The following is a 16,953-nucleotide window of genomic DNA, read 5'->3' on the forward strand; positions in this document are numbered from 1 at the left end:
CAGACTTGCCTTGATTCAGCGGTCCTCGTACTCATTGACTAAAATTTTGTGATGTTTTAAATAATGGATTTTTTTGATCAAATAGGTAAATATATTTAACAATTTTTTTTTTTTTAATTATTATTATTTTTATTTTATTTTTTTAAAATATTTTTTTAAGTGACAGGTCTAAATAACAAACCCGTTAAACAGGCAAAAAAAAAATTTTTCACCTAAAATATGCTTTTTCAAGCTGAATACCAGTAATATGTTTTTTGAAAGTGACAGGTTGGCAGCTCTGCATTGTCATTATAGATGGTTTTTCTTAAGTATTTTTTTATAAAAATAATTTAATTCCCCCTTTCCTAAAATTTTCAATTTTTGACATTTAACGGCATGAAAATAGTATTAAACATGAACTACAACAACTACAGATTTATCCAAGGTATGAGTGATTTAATATAAGAGTGCTCAAAATGTAAACTGTAGAAATTAAACTACCGTATGTATAAATAAAAGGTAACGTTTAACAAATAATTTAAAAGAATACATATTTTCATCAATTTTGGAAACGGCTCCTGGTCCTGGAAAACGGCTCCCGGTTCTCTAAAAAAATTAAGGACCGGGAGCCGCTTTTTCAGATATTTGGCTCCCGGTCTGCTTTGACTTAATAAAAGGCTTGGTTGTACCATGTGATAGGTGTATCGAGAGGTCCTGGGTTCGACTCCCGGACGAGCCCCCATTTGTTACGAGTGGTTTCCTCTACCCGTTGTCCCCAGGTCCTTTGTTCACAACAATAGATTATATTACAACACAAAGTGGTTAGATTTCAGAGACTAATCTTCATTATTTTGAGCTTCGTTCTTTAACTCCAAAACTAAACTAACTCGTCCGCAGGACGGTTCGTACACTGTATCTAGAATCGGTCGATACACCCATCACAACCAACATAATATATTTCTAAGATTTTCTAGCCTTTGTATTCAATAGTGTCATATAATCAATAAAAATCCTATCCTATTTCTCTATTTCTTTCTTATTTGCATTACCTGGGGGGGGGGGGGTGTTTCACAAAGATCCTAAGTCAAACTTAACTCTAAGTTGGACTTAAAAAAGTATTTTAGACTTTACATAAATTCGAGTATTTTAGACTTTATATACATTCCAGATAAGGAACATGAAATCTCCTTGATAATAGAAAATATGAATCATTAAAATCATTTTATGCCTTTTAAAAGAACTTTTACAAAATATTTTCAAAGATGCTCACGGCTTTCCATACCGGTAATCGTGAAGTCCAACTTAGAGATAAGTTCAACTTAGGATCTTTGTGAAACACCCCCCTGATACAGGTACTTGCCTAATTTTTTTCTTCTCTATCTCACCCTTTTCTCTCTATCCTTTCTCCCTCTCTCACTCACTTTTTTCTGCTTTGCATACTCTGTTTCCTTTATCTCATTCTACATCCTGTTTCCAAATATCTTTATGTCTAAATTTGTAACCTCTCCCACATTGTCACTAACTGAACTTTTTTTATTTCTTTCTATCCAGGCTGAGCTGAAATCTGCGTTCCAAACAGAGGGCTTCGTAGTTTGTGATGTCATCCCTAATCCACCAATCACAGACAACAATGGCTCAGCCGCCAGATGACTTGTAGATTGATCTATTTCTTGCAATGACCCAATCATGAGATTGACCTATTTTATTTTTTATTTATTTATTTATTTATATTTCACCAGGGTAGCCCATTCAACAAAAAGTTGGTCTTCCATGAGGCCCTGTAAAACATGTATATACAATTAAAAAGATAAAACAAACAATTAGGTATGAATACATTAATAGAACAGTATTACATATTGAAAATAAATATACAATATCAAACATATTAATCAGTGTCAATTATGATGAATGCTATTATAAATAGATCACTTGCTAAGAGAGTAAAGGATTAAGTAAAAGAAGCGAGAGAGAGAGAGAGCTTAAAGAAAAATAGAGGCAGACTAGCAGTAAAAAATAATTTAAAAAAGGTGTTCCTCAAAACCTATCCTAATTCAACAGCAAGGTGGAAAAAATATTTCTTAAGTGCCAATTTGAAGGTCTTTACATTACTTATCTGCTTAATATTAGAAGGTAATTTATTCCATAGAGAAGCACCATCATAACTTATTGCATTCTTAAGGTATTCAGTATGACATTTATCAATAATCAGGTCATGACGAGTACATTGCCGTGTGTAAAAAATTATGTTGAGTTGATACTTCTTGAAAAACATCTTTGTGAAAGTCTGAAGATAAATCGTTAAGACATTTAAAAACAAATATACATCTAAAATATTTAATCCTCTCTTGAAATGGTATCCATTTCATGCGAGTAAATAATTCCTTTGATGGGGTATACATATTACAGTTTAAAATCATTCTTGCAGCCCTCTTTTATAGTTTAGTTATCTTATCTATATGACTTAAAAACCTGTTTCCCCAAATTTCACAACAATAATCAATTTGTGATTGTATGAGACATGTGTATAATAATTTCAATGAAATGTCATCTACATATGGTTTAACTCTTCTAAGCATGGCAAGTCCGGCAAACACTTTTCTACATAAATAATCTACATGATCAGACCATAATATGTTTTCATCGATCATAATACCTAGACATTTAAAGATCTTACATTTCTTGCAATGACCCAATCATGAGATTGACCTATTTCTTGCAATGACCCAATCATGAGATTGACCTATTTTCTTGCAATTACCCAATCAATTTAATGCAATTCATTCAATTCAAATTTTATTGTACCATTATCGAAAATTTGTTTCGTTTGCATGTCAATACAAAATTAAAGATTATAAACATCAATAAGATACAAATGGATACAGAATCATGAGATTGAAGTATTTGTTTTAATGACCCAATGAGATTGATCTACTTAATTGAACGGTAATCCTCATAATTGATCATGGATATAATCAAAAGCTATTTTAGGTATCTATATATTTATTTATTCAAGTTTTATTTAAAATAGAGGGTAGGTATATTCAGTTTATAAAACTGCTTTCCAAATACACCCTCTAGAATGACATAACAAGTTTGTAAAATACAAAAGTACAAGGAATACATGAAAATATAACATTCATACAAAATAAACATTGACATAATATAGAGTATAAACATATATCACATAAGAAATATAATTATATCGGTAGAGGGAAATAAGAACAGAGATTCTATTATAATAAACAGCATAACTCATTGACTGCCAAATGTTTTCATTCATGTAAGTTTGACACGGTAAATCTTGGTCAATCCTTGGACGATAGGTAAACCCAAAATCATGGAAAGAAGAAGAAATTGCCAAAATCTGCAAAAAGAAGAATTATAGTACTCTTTTTAACAATTTTATGAATGTTGCATGCACCACACTAAGCTTGATAGAAAGGTCCAGTGAAGTGAACAACCTTGTATTCACAGCTTTGCTACAAGTACAATTGAAAGGCTACAAGAAAATAAAACTTAGCACTATATACCTGTGAGATAGCACTTCAATACGATAGAATTTTATACTGGCATTACAGAGGCTTGCTCCATGACAATCCATGTGCCAAGAATTCCATTCAGGGATGTTGCTTTTCCTTTAATCAGGACCATACAATCATACCTGCCAACCCTTCAGATAATTTGGAATGTTCTGATTTTCTGGATTTTTAGGACCTGAAAATTCAGAATCTTCTGATTTTTCATTTTTTCATTAAGCTTGTTTTATCATGTGCCGCGATGTGAGAGTTCACGTAATGTGTGCGTTAAATGGCTGCATGATCGAGCAGCGAACTTGTATTCATTTTAGGTACATATTTACCGCGTATTGCCAGTTACGCTGCCGCTGCAAGTGCAATTTCTTATTTTCGAAGGCATACCGTGTAAAAATTCCTTATTCTTATTTTTAAATGTTGGCAGGTATGTACATTTACACAAAAAAGAATGAGAGTCATACATGTCTTAATTAGCCTAAGCAGTAGCTTACACTATATAAAGACAATGTTCTTATCAATTGCTTGACTCGGCTAGCATCAATCTCACTACATTAACAGGGTAAACGTCCATATTCTGTATATAAACTATATTTCTATGAATATATGTTGATAAAACTGCCAACATACTATGGCGCAAATGAATGTAGACCAAAATAAAGGGGTTATTTGCTCAGGTATCAGTTGCTTGGTAGTCAATATCTAGTACTGATTCAATTTGGACCAATTAGCATCATTCCTAACCCTCACATGAAACCAGTGGAAACACAAACCCTGAGGATGCCTGTACAGCGCATAGAGCAAATATTGCTTGTATTTACATCGTGTTGGAGCCAAAAGGTCATCAACAATAATAATAATAATACAATATTTATATAGCTCAAAATAAACATAAGTTTCTCTTTGCGCTGTACAAGCATATATATAATCACATGAAATGAATCAGCACAGAGAAATATACAAATCTTATACCACTAAAATGACTAACTTAACATAGTAAATAACATAATAAAGAGATAGCTAACATGGTCAAAATAAAACAAAGAACGTAAGTAAGCAGTGAAAAAAATACACGGGGGCTAAGGGCGAAATAGCCCCCAAAATGCCCAAAAGAGCCCCCGAAAATCAGAAAAGAGCCCCCTTAAATTTGCATAGAGTTCAATGCAAAACAAATTTTAGAATGTTATTTTCATGCAGGTTAGATTCTTCTAACCTTGAAAAGGTTGAAAAGTAGCCCCCCTAAAATAAATATTAATTTTTTCCCTGTAAGTAAGGATAGCTTAAACTAATTAATTTCGGCCAAAGAGGTGCGTTTTTAGTGAAGATTTGAATGTTGCAGAAGTGGGTGCCTGTCGTATGAAATTGGGGAGATTGTTCCATAACTCTGTAACATGTAACTCTGTAACATGATGCAAGTTAATGCCCTTCTGGCTCCAAACAGGTGATAATTGAATCAATAGATAGGATCCACAGAGGTGCCACTGTTCTGTTTTTGTTGTATTCTTTTTTCTTTTTTTTCTTTTTTTTAATAACTTGTTTGTGTAACTTTTTCTTCTTTTTTTCCTTCTTAATTTCCGATCATGGGCTTTGTGTCGTATGTATATTATGCACATATGTCTTCAAACGTTGCAAGCAGTACGCTGCACTGTGCACGTTGCAAACAACCCACGTGTACAGTATGAACGTCGCTTCGATTTTTTAAAAATAATGTTTTTTGTCAAAAAGTAGTTGTTATTTTTCCTCTTAAAAAAACTTTTTTTTTGTCGATGAAGGATGTCATCTTTGGATCCGTGTAATTTGTTTATATTATTCAATTAAATGCTTTCTATCCAGGGTAGATTGGTTCACCAAGGTATTAAACTATCATTACACAGTGTATTCATCCCAGAACCTTGCAGTACACACCAATACTTAGTTGATCAACCTTTTCTGATCGATTCCGCAGCGTTTCTTTCACAATGCAATCGCATGACCAGAGCTGGTCTTTACCTTTAATGTGGTTGGATTGGCGTGTGTATTGTGGTTCCTGGCAGGAACAATTCCCAGGGAGTGGACTGTGCGCTATCATGTGCAGATTTGTGTTGAATCCAATAGTTAAGTTTAGTTTATGAACGCAATAACCCCATTAGGGTATGTCAGTACATAATAAAGATGACACAACGACTTGGGTAATGATAATAACAATATAAAGCAATGAGAAATGTAGTATTTAATAAGCACTATTCAGCAGTGACTATTATTATTATTATTCTCTGTAAGCTATGGTTACCTCCCAACTAATCTCAAGAATAGTAAGACCGTAAAACAATTCAAACGATTATTTAAAGATAAACTTTAGTACTGGTAATGCGATTGCATTTTGAAAGGAAAGGTGTGGAAAGGATCAGAAACAGTTGATCATGTAGCATGTAAGTAATGGTGTGTAATGCAAGGTTCTGTAGTCATCAAAATCATCATAAATTTGGCAGTCTTGGTAAAGTAACAATCACTTACACAGAAAGATGTATATGGGACAACACGCGTGGTGTCGGGGCTGGTACTACCCTGATTTCCTTATCTTTCTATGCTCATTACTCAGCCAGTAAACATTTTCTTCCAAAATTGTTTGGCATATGACATTTATTTGTAATCTTGAACATTCAGTGTAAGTTTTGTTCAATTCTGTGAGAATTCATTTTCTTTTTTTACCAGAACTCAAGTTTATCTTTAAGCAGCACCCCCTGAACACATAAATGATGAATATTTTGTTGATGTTTCCTATCTTTTTTTCCTTATAAATGTTGTTATATTTTTAATTTTGATGTTTTTGTTATGCTTTTCCTGTTATAACTTTTGATATTTTCTTACAATTTATAATAAGTCAATTAGTGCTTTTCATGATCCTGCCACTATTATTCAATTAAGTGTCAGGAACTGCATCCATCCTTTTGTAGGTCATGCTATAATGACCGGCACTAAATCTCACAGTAATAACAAAAACACGTACAGGAACAAGATGCAAAATTGTTGTTCCTATACTGTCAAGGCCGGCATATTTATGTGCCTAGAATTAAAGGGAAAGTCCACCCCAAAAATAAGTTTGTTTCGATAGAGGCAGAATAATAACAAAATCAGGTGAGTGAAAGTTTGAGCAAATTCTGAATGAAAATAAGAAAGTTATGAATTATTGAAGTTGTGATCAATCAAATACAAATTGGCAACTCTGTGACTTATTATACGAGCTCTCCTTCATTTGCTTTGTGCATAATATTCCATAAAATCATGTTTTCTTCGTTATTGATGACGGAATATATATTTGTTCCTTGCAGGGGGAGTATAGAAACATATTTGCAATTATTATATTTAGGGTGCATGTATGGTTGAAATTTTTCTTGAGGGAAAATGAAAATTTTAGATTTTTTTAGTAGTGAGCAAATGGAAGTTGAGCTCGCATGATACGTCATAGAGTTGCCAATTTGTGTTTGATTGATCACAACTTCAAAAATCCTAACTTCCTTTTTTTTAATCGGAATTTGCTCAAACTTTCACTGACTTGTTTCTCTCATTTTTCTACTCGTATTAAAACTAACTTAATTTCAGGGTGGACTTTCCCTTTAAGATAATGAATATATGCTACCAGTCCCAAGTCATAGAAGAATCCATACACTTGTTTTCAATCATGAATTAGCAAGATGCAATAGCTTGAGATTTTCTTGTTTTTATGTTTTTCCCAGATTTTGGGAACACCTCTCTGAGGAAGACAGAGACTTGTGTCTTGGTACCAATGTCCTTCCTTTTCTGAATGTGCTCCGAAAGTTCCTATTTGAATTGCCTCCCCTTGTAGAAGCATACTAGCTTGCTTTTTTTTTTTTTTCTTTCTTTTTTTTCCCCTTATTCTTTTCTTCTCTATCATAGAATAACTCACACTTTGATATGTATTATTGATTTCTTAATGCGTTTGTCGTTATTATCAAGTTCGTATTTAATGTACGTTCTCTATCAATGTATTCTATCACATCATTCTTACTTTGATTACTATGTCTTTTTAATTTGTATAGGAATCAATAATAATGTTCCCCAATTTTGATAAATTCCAAACATACAATGTATCAATAATAATGTTCCACAATTTGTAAAACTTCCAATCATATCAATAATATTTTTCCATAACTTGGATAACTTCAAATGAAATCAAATTATTAATAATAATGTTATACAGTTTTTCTAACTTCCAATATTACCGTATCCATATATGACTGTATAAACAGACAGTTTCTGCATTTTGATATGTATTATTGATTTCTTAATGCGTATGTTGTTATTATTATGTTCTTATTTAATGTACTTTCTCTATCAATGTGTCCTATCACATCCTTCTCACTATGACTGTATAAACAGACAGTTTTCTGCATTTTGATATGTTTTATTGATTTCTTAATGCATATGTTGTTATTATTAAGTTCTTATTTAATGTACTTCCTCTATCAATGTGTTCTATCACATTCTTCTACCTTTGATTACTATGTATTTTAAATTTGTCTATAAATCGATAATAATGTCTCCCAATTTGGATAACTTTCAATCATCAATAATAATTTTCCATAATTTGGATAACTTCAAATCAAATCAACTCAAATTCATAATGTTATACAGTTTTGCTAATTTCCAATATTACCGTATCCACATGACTGTATAAACAGACAATTTTCTGCATTTATCATACATGCATAGTTTGAACAGCTCTTTTTCGAATCCTTCTTTAAAATAATCCTAATAGTATTTGATCTACATGTATATTACCGTTAGTTTTAGTTACACATTCATTTATAAATTATGTTGACCTTATCTTTATATTTTGTTTTATGTATGCACCAGCCAATGTGGAGAGCCTCTCGACAGAATTTTTTTAATTCTTTTAGGTGATCCTCAGGCATTGGCTGGTGCTAAATATCATTATGTTTACAGTATGTTCTATCATTTGTTAACCTTGTGATATTTTGTATGTTATCATCTTGCCTGGAAATGAAATAAATAAATAAATAAATAAATAAATGATTCTGTATTTAGACGGTACAAAGTCGAGGGTGAATTATTAAGTGACTGTAGTGCCGACTTTTTAGCCTTAGGCCACACACCAAAAGACACACATGGGACCAAGCAAATTTTGCAGACGATATCGGCCGGCAAAAATAACGAGGTTAAAACATGATTTAATGATACAGTTTGCTATAATTCTCTAAAAAATGTACATGATAAATCATTACTAGTATAAAAGGGACTTGAATACTGGTTATTTACACTTTACACAGAAATACAGACGAAATTATATAACATTTTAAAGTCCTCTTACCAAAGATTGCACTGTCTTGCAGCGGCGGTAAAGTGAAGTTTTATTCGCTGTTGACGTATGCAAACGATATGCAAATTTTTATTTACATGAAGTCACTCATAATTAAGCTAGGAGAGTCTTCGAAGATCTTGATGAAACGAAAAATAAATTTTCACGGGAGTCTCTGGTAGCTTAAGAGAGACTTTCCATGATTTACACTAAGAGAGACTTTTAAGAGAGACTCTTTATGAAACATCCCCACTGGTCCCTTAGGCCCTATATTTTGTTTTGCATAGTAAAATAGTAATTGTCCATTGTGCATTGTGTACTTTTTTCTAAACATTACTGTACCATGTATATGAAATGGATCAAATTTAAAACTTATTTCTTTTTTTTTTTCAAAGAAAGGAGTTCTGATGGCTGTGCATCAAACCGGTTTAATAGTGTCGGCCTACAGGTTGATGTTATTGCTTCTCTTTTGAAATACATTTTTACATTTTACATTGTTTGATGTTCGGGGGGGGGCACATACATGTAATCGATCGACGTCCTTTTTTGGGGGGGCACGTGCCTCCCCCCCCCCCCCCCCCCCCCCAAGTGGCTACGTGCCTGCCGGGGGTCGCTCCAGTCAAGTTTTTCATTGATAGAGACACCAAGGAGTCTCTGTATAGAAACATCATCTAGTTTATTATTTAGAGCAAGGTTGTCATTAGATGTTCTACCTCTATGATATATCAATAGAATCATATCTATCATTAATTCTATCAATTCGTATTATGAAGTCATTGACAGTTCCCTATTATTTTATGGATATATGGGCTTGTGCAATGCTGGATCAAGAACAATGACTAAACTTCTAGACAAGGAAACATATTTCAGTAAATACATAGGACTGCTACAAAGCTACTGAAACGCAGTGCAGTACATACAATTATTGCACAGCGCAAGTTGAGCAATGCAGATGACGTATCATGACGTCATATAATCATGTTCATACCGATACCGATAGAAAAGTACAAGTTGCTCGCAATGCATGCCGGACAGGCGTATGAAAGATGACGTAATGCTATCGAAATACAGTGAATGAATATTCAAAAGAAATGGCGTACGAACGAAGTCTATTATGTAGAGGCTCTGCATGTATCCTTGTCTGGGACTGGGGTTGTAGTCTGATTTCAAGAAAGGAAAACAATTTCGGGACAGTTCAAAATAATGCTGGGAAATGAAAATTCAAATGATACCGTTTTAAAATCCAGGAATTAGATATGTTTTTAGGACAAGAAGCAGAAGATAATTCATTGCTCGACAGTCTAATTGATTGTATTTAAAACAGAGTATCTAATATACCTAAATGTAAAAGTACTGTCAATTAAAACAAATAACTAAATAAACAAAAAAATATAGACCTCGATCTTGACCCAAGACTGTGGGTTTTTATTGTTGAGCACCATTTAATTCTGCTCGGGTATACAGGCGAGGTGGGGTGAATGCTTTCAAATGTAAAAGGCCCTTTGTCTCACCTCGTGCAAGATTAGGGCGCTTTTATAAAATTTATAGGAGGAGTAAAGCACCGTTCATTGCATGCATGCTGCAAATGAGTTGTTTACAGGCTGGAAAAGGATAGTATGGGACAGTAGAGAGTGATTTAAACGAGGAAATTGTGATTGAAAATGTAAAAAAACGTTGTTAACCTGGCAATAAGAGGCTCTTGAATCTAGATTTTAAAATGGACATGACTCTGTGGCTACCGCTACCGGCCGCAGGCCACGCTGACGACCGCCAGCTAGCTGACGACCGCCAGCTACCCCCCCCCCCCCAGCTAGCTGACGACCGCCAGCTAGCTGACGACCGCCAGCTAGCTGACGACCGCCAGCTAGCTGACGACCGCCAGCTACCCCCCCCCCCCCCCAAAAAAAAAAATAATAATAATAATATTTAAAATAAAAAAAAAATTGTATCAATCAATTAAAAGAATTATAGCAATAAATATGGACTTTGAGTGAGATAAAAAGGGGTTTAACATAAGTTTTTCTCTTACAAAGATTTTTTTTTAAAAGCACTTGCTGTGTTTCGAACCCGGTACCTTCCAGTTACCAGGCAATTGCTTATCCACTAGACTAAATGTGTCACACTGCCAATCTCTATGTATTTTTTCATATTGATACTTATCGTGTAGATGTAGCAAAAGACGTTTTTCTGTTTTAAAGATTAAAAAAAAAAAAACACTAGCTGGGTGTCGAACCCGATACCTTCCAGTTACCAGGCAATTGCCTATCCACTAGACTAAATGTGTCACACTGCCAATTTCTATGTATTTTTTCATATTGATACTTATCGTGTAGATGTAGCAAAAGACGTTTTTCTTTTTTAAAGATTAAAAAAAAAAAAAACACTAGCTGGGTGTCGAACCCGGTACCTTCCAGTTACCAGGCAATTGCCTATCCACCAGACTAAATGTGTCACACTGCCAATCTCTATGTATTTTTTCATATTGATACTTACTGTTGTAGATGTATCAAAAGATGTATTCTAACGACTAAGTAATTCAAAAAGTCGCTCTTAAAAAAAAAGGAAAGAGTATCACATGTTATTTACTCCTTTTTTAGGAGGTGGGGGGAGGGGGGGGTGTCCCCTTTAAAAAAAAGAGATGGAAAGTCAATATCATGGGGTGAAGAAAAATAATAATAAAAAAAAAAAAAAGGAGAAGCTGGGAGTCAAACCGGATACATTGCATTGTGAAGCGATCAGTCTTATCCACAAGACCACTTTGCCTCATTGCTATTCTCTGGTTCGTTTGTTGTTGTTAACACTTTCTGCATGATAATGACTTTACAAAATATGCCGATTTACTGATTTCACGCTTTCGGGAGGCATATTTATTATTATTTTTGTAGTCCGATGTTGTCAAGATTGCCCCTATTTTTTTCTTTCAGTTACTGATATTACTGATATATATAGGGAGGTTTTATGTTATTTTCATTTATTCTGCAAACTACTGACTTTAACTTAAAGTGATATGACAATAGGTCACTGCCCTGACATAGCATAATAAATAGAACACGGGTCTATTCAATTAAGTATACGCTACGAATTCTATAAAAGGGCACCAAGGAATAAAAGAAGCTTGGCTTTTCAATAGCTTGCACCTGCAATTTTTGAATAGTGACGTAACAAACTACTCAGCTCTTTCAGACATGGCATCCATTAATGAATTGAAGAAAAAAAATCCGACCCTCCCTTCATTGAGCGAATACTTTTGGCAAATACGTGGATTACCAAAGAGGTAATAATAGCATTCCTGACATTGCAACAATGACAGCATTATTTTAAAGTATTGTCCCTAAAGGTAGCCTACTGAATGAGCTTTTTATCCTTGTCTGGGAGGACAAGGCCTTTCAATATCCCCATGCATAAGAAAAGAATAGACTGGGGCTGTAGTCTGATTTCAAGAAAGGAAAACAATTTCGGGACAGTTCAAAATAATGCTGGGAAATGAAAATTCAAATGATACCGTTTTAAAATCCAGGAATTAGATATGTTTTTAGGACAAGAAGCAGAAGATAATTCATTGCTCGACAGTCTAATTGATTGTATTTAAAACAGAGTATCTAATATACCTAAATGTAAAAGTACTGTCAATTAAAACAAATAACTAAATAAACAAAAAATATAGACCTCGATCTTGACCCAAGACTGTGGGTTTTTATTGTTGAGCACCATTTAATTCTGCTCGGGTATACAGGCGAGGTGGGGTGAATGCTTTCAAATGTAAAAGGCCCTTTGTCTCACCTCGTGCAAGATTAGGGCGCTTTTATAAAATTTATAGGAGGAGTAAAGCACCGTTCATTGCATGCATGCTGCAAATGAGTTGTTTACAGGCTGGAAAAGGATAGTATGGGACAGTAGAGAGTGATTTAAACGAGGAAATTGTGATTGAAAATGTAAAAAAACGTTGTTAACCTGGCAATAAGAGGCTCTTGAATCTAGATTTTAAAATGGACATGACTCTGTGGCTACCGCTACCGGCCGCAGGCCACGCTGACGACCGCCAGCTAGCTGACGACCGCCAGCTACCCCCCCCCCCCCAGCTAGCTGACGACCGCCAGCTAGCTGACGACCGCCAGCTAGCTGACGACCGCCAGCTAGCTGACGACCGCCAGCTACCCCCCCCCCCCCAAAAAAAAAAATAATAATAATAATATTTAAAATAAAAAAAAAATTGTATCAATCAATTAAAAGAATTATAGCAATAAATATGGACTTTGAGTGAGATAAAAAGGGGTTTAACATAAGTTTTTCTCTTACAAAGATTTTTTTTTAAAAGCACTTGCTGTGTTTCGAACCCGGTACCTTCCAGTTACCAGGCAATTGCTTATCCACTAGACTAAATGTGTCACACTGCCAATCTCTATGTATTTTTTCATATTGATACTTATCGTGTAGATGTAGCAAAAGACGTTTTTCTGTTTTAAAGATTAAAAAAAAAAAAAACACTAGCTGGGTGTCGAACCCGATACCTTCCAGTTACCAGGCAATTGCCTATCCACTAGACTAAATGTGTCACACTGCCAATTTCTATGTATTTTTTCATATTGATACTTATCGTGTAGATGTAGCAAAAGACGTTTTTCTTTTTTAAAGATTAAAAAAAAAAAAAACACTAGCTGGGTGTCGAACCCGGTACCTTCCAGTTACCAGGCAATTGCCTATCCACCAGACTAAATGTGTCACACTGCCAATCTCTATGTATTTTTTCATATTGATACTTACTGTTGTAGATGTATCAAAAGATGTATTCTAACGACTAAGTAATTCAAAAAGTCGCTCTTAAAAAAAAAGGAAAGAGTATCACATGTTATTTACTCCTTTTTTAGGAGGTGGGGGGAGGGGGGGGTGTCCCCTTTAAAAAAAAGAGATGGAAAGTCAATATCATGGGGTGAAGAAAAATAATAATAAAAAAAAAAAAAAGGAGAAGCTGGGAGTCAAACCGGATACATTGCATTGTGAAGCGATCAGTCTTATCCACAAGACCACTTTGCCTCATTGCTATTCTCTGGTTCGTTTGTTGTTGTTAACACTTTCTGCATGATAATGACTTTACAAAATATGCCGATTTACTGATTTCACGCTTTCGGGAGGCATATTTATTATTATTTTTGTAGTCCGATGTTGTCAAGATTGCCCCTATTTTTTTCTTTCAGTTACTGATATTACTGATATATATAGGGAGGTTTTATGTTATTTTCATTTATTCTGCAAACTACTGACTTTAACTTAAAGTGATATGACAATAGGTCACTGCCCTGACATAGCATAATAAATAGAACACGGGTCTATTCAATTAAGTATACGCTACGAATTCTATAAAAGGGCACCAAGGAATAAAAGAAGCTTGGCTTTTCAATAGCTTGCACCTGCAATTTTTGAATAGTGACGTAACAAACTACTCAGCTCTTTCAGACATGGCATCCATTAATGAATTGAAGAAAAAAAATCCGACCCTCCCTTCATTGAGCGAATACTTTTGGCAAATACGTGGATTACCAAAGAGGTAATAATAGCATTCCTGACATTGCAACAATGACAGCATTATTTTAAAGTATTGTCCCTAAAGGTAGCCTACTGAATGAGCTTTTTATCCTTGTCTGGGAGGACAAGGCCTTTCAATATCCCCATGCATAAGAAAAGAATAGACTGGGGCTGTAGTCTGATTTCAAGAAAGGAAAACAATTTCGGGACAGTTCAAAATAATGCTGGGAAATGAAAATTCAAATGATACCGTTTTAAAATCCAGGAATTAGATATGTTTTTAGGACAAGAAGCAGAAGATAATTCATTGCTCGACAGTCTAATTGATTGTATTTAAAACAGAGTATCTAATATACCTAAATGTAAAAGTACTGTCAATTAAAACAAATAACTAAATAAACAAAAAAATATAGACCTCGATCTTGACCCAAGACTGTGGGTTTTTATTGTTGAGCACCATTTAATTCTGCTCGGGTATACAGGCGAGGTGGGGTGAATGCTTTCAAATGTAAAAGGCCCTTTGTCTCACCTCGTGCAAGATTAGGGCGCTTTTATAAAATTTATAGGAGGAGTAAAGCACCGTTCATTGCATGCATGCTGCAAATGAGTTGTTTACAGGCTGGAAAAGGATAGTATGGGACAGTAGAGAGTGATTTAAACGAGGAAATTGTGATTGAAAATGTAAAAAAACGTTGTTAACCTGGCAATAAGAGGCTCTTGAATCTAGATTTTAAAATGGACATGACTCTGTGGCTACCGCTACCGGCCGCAGGCCACGCTGACGACCGCCAGCTAGCTGACGACCGCCAGCTAGCTGACGACCGCCAGCTACCCCCCCCCCCCCCCCCAGCTAGCTGACGACCGCCAGCTAGCTGACGACCGCCAGCTAGCTGACGACCGCCAGCTAGCTGACGACCGCCAGACCCCACCCCCCCCCCCCCCCCAAAAAAAAAAATAATAATAATAATATTTAAAATAAAAAAAAAATTGTATCAATCAATTAAAAGAATTATAGCAATAAATATGGACTTTGAGTGAGATAAAAAGGGGTTTAACATAAGTTTTTCTCTTACAAAGATTTTTTTTTAAAAGCACTTGCTGTGTTTCGAACCCGGTACCTTCCAGTTACCAGGCAATTGCTTATCCACTAGACTAAATGTGTCACACTGCCAATCTCTATGTATTTTTTCATATTGATACTTATCGTGTAGATGTAGCAAAAGACGTTTTTCTGTTTTAAAGATTAAAAAAAAAAAAACACTAGCTGGGTGTCGAACCCGATACCTTCCAGTTACCAGGCAATTGCCTATCCACTAGACTAAATGTGTCACACTGCCAATTTCTATGTATTTTTTCATATTGATACTTATCGTGTAGATGTAGCAAAAGACGTTTTTCTTTTTTAAAGATTAAAAAAAAAAAAACACTAGCTGGGTGTCGAACCCGGTACCTTCCAGTTACCAGGCAATTGCCTATCCACCAGACTAAATGTGTCACACTGCCAATCTCTATGTATTTTTTCATATTGATACTTACTGTTGTAGATGTATCAAAAGATGTATTCTAACGACTAAGTAATTCAAAAAGTCGCTCTTAAAAAAAAAGGAAAGAGTATCACATGTTATTTACTCCTTTTTTAGGAGGTGGGGGAGGGGGGGGTGTCCCCTTTAAAAAAAAGAGATGGAAAGTCAATATCATGGGGTGAAGAAAAATAATATAAAAAAAAAAAAAGGAGAAGCTGGGAGTCAAACCGGATACATTGCATTGTGAAGCGATCAGTCTTATCCACAAGACCACTTTGCCTCATTGCTATTCTCTGGTTCGTTTGTTGTTGTTAACACTTTCTGCATGATAATGACTTTACAAAATATGCCGATTTACTGATTTCACGCTTTCGGGAGGCATATTTATTATTATTTTTGTAGTCCGATGTTGTCAAGATTGCCCCTATTTTTTTCTTTCAGTTACTGATATTACTGATATATATAGGGAGGTTTTATGTTATTTTCATTTATTCTGCAAACTACTGACTTTAACTTAAAGTGATATGACAATAGGTCACTGCCCTGACATAGCATAATAAATAGAACACGGGTCTATTCAATTAAGTATACGCTACGAATTCTATAAAAGGGCACCAAGGAATAAAAGAAGCTTGGCTTTTCAATAGCTTGCACCTGCAATTTTTGAATAGTGACGTAACAAACTACTCAGCTCTTTCAGACATGGCATCCATTAATGAATTGAAGAAAAAAAATCCGACCCTCCCTTCATTGAGCGAATACTTTTGGCAAATACGTGGATTACCAAAGAGGTAATAATAGCATTCCTGACATTGCAACAATGACAGCATTATTTTAAAGTATTGTCCCTAAAGGTAGCCTACTGAATGAGCTTTTTATCCTTGTCTGGGAGGACAAGGCCTTTCAATATCCCCATGCATAAGAAAAGAATAGACTGGGGCTGTAGTCTGATTTCAAGAAAGGAAAACAATTTCGGGACAGTTCAAAATAATGCTGGGAAATGAAAATTCAAATGATACCGTTTTAAAATCCAGGAATTAGATATGTTTTTAGGACAAGAAGCAGAAGATAATTCATTGCTCGA

The 16,953-nt window shown here is 34.7% G+C and overlaps 1 protein-coding gene across 2 annotated transcripts in view; it reads left to right on the forward strand.

Moving 5' to 3' along the window:
• LOC583615 (probable glucuronokinase 2) overlaps window positions 1-2,846 on the forward strand; it is a 43,248-nt gene extending 40,402 nt beyond the window's left edge. The window contains exons 19-20 of one of the 2 annotated variants that reach the window (XM_030978455.1): window positions 1,531-1,678; window positions 2,654-2,846. In XM_030978455.1, the coding sequence (XP_030834315.1) occupies window positions 1,531-1,629 (99 nt within the window). In that variant the 3' untranslated portion in view covers window positions 1,630-1,678; window positions 2,654-2,846. Of the gene's footprint in view, window positions 1-1,530; window positions 1,951-2,653 lie in introns of those variants that run through there. The other variant, XM_030978454.1, reaches the window with a different exon arrangement.
• The last annotated feature ends 14,107 nt before the right edge of the window (window positions 2,847-16,953 follow it).

This window comes from Strongylocentrotus purpuratus, unplaced genomic scaffold (assembly GCF_000002235.5).
Source record: "Strongylocentrotus purpuratus isolate Spur 01 unplaced genomic scaffold, Spur_5.0 spur5_scaffold_1, whole genome shotgun sequence".
In the NCBI taxonomy this organism is placed as follows: Eukaryota; Metazoa; Echinodermata; class Echinoidea; order Camarodonta; family Strongylocentrotidae; genus Strongylocentrotus; species Strongylocentrotus purpuratus.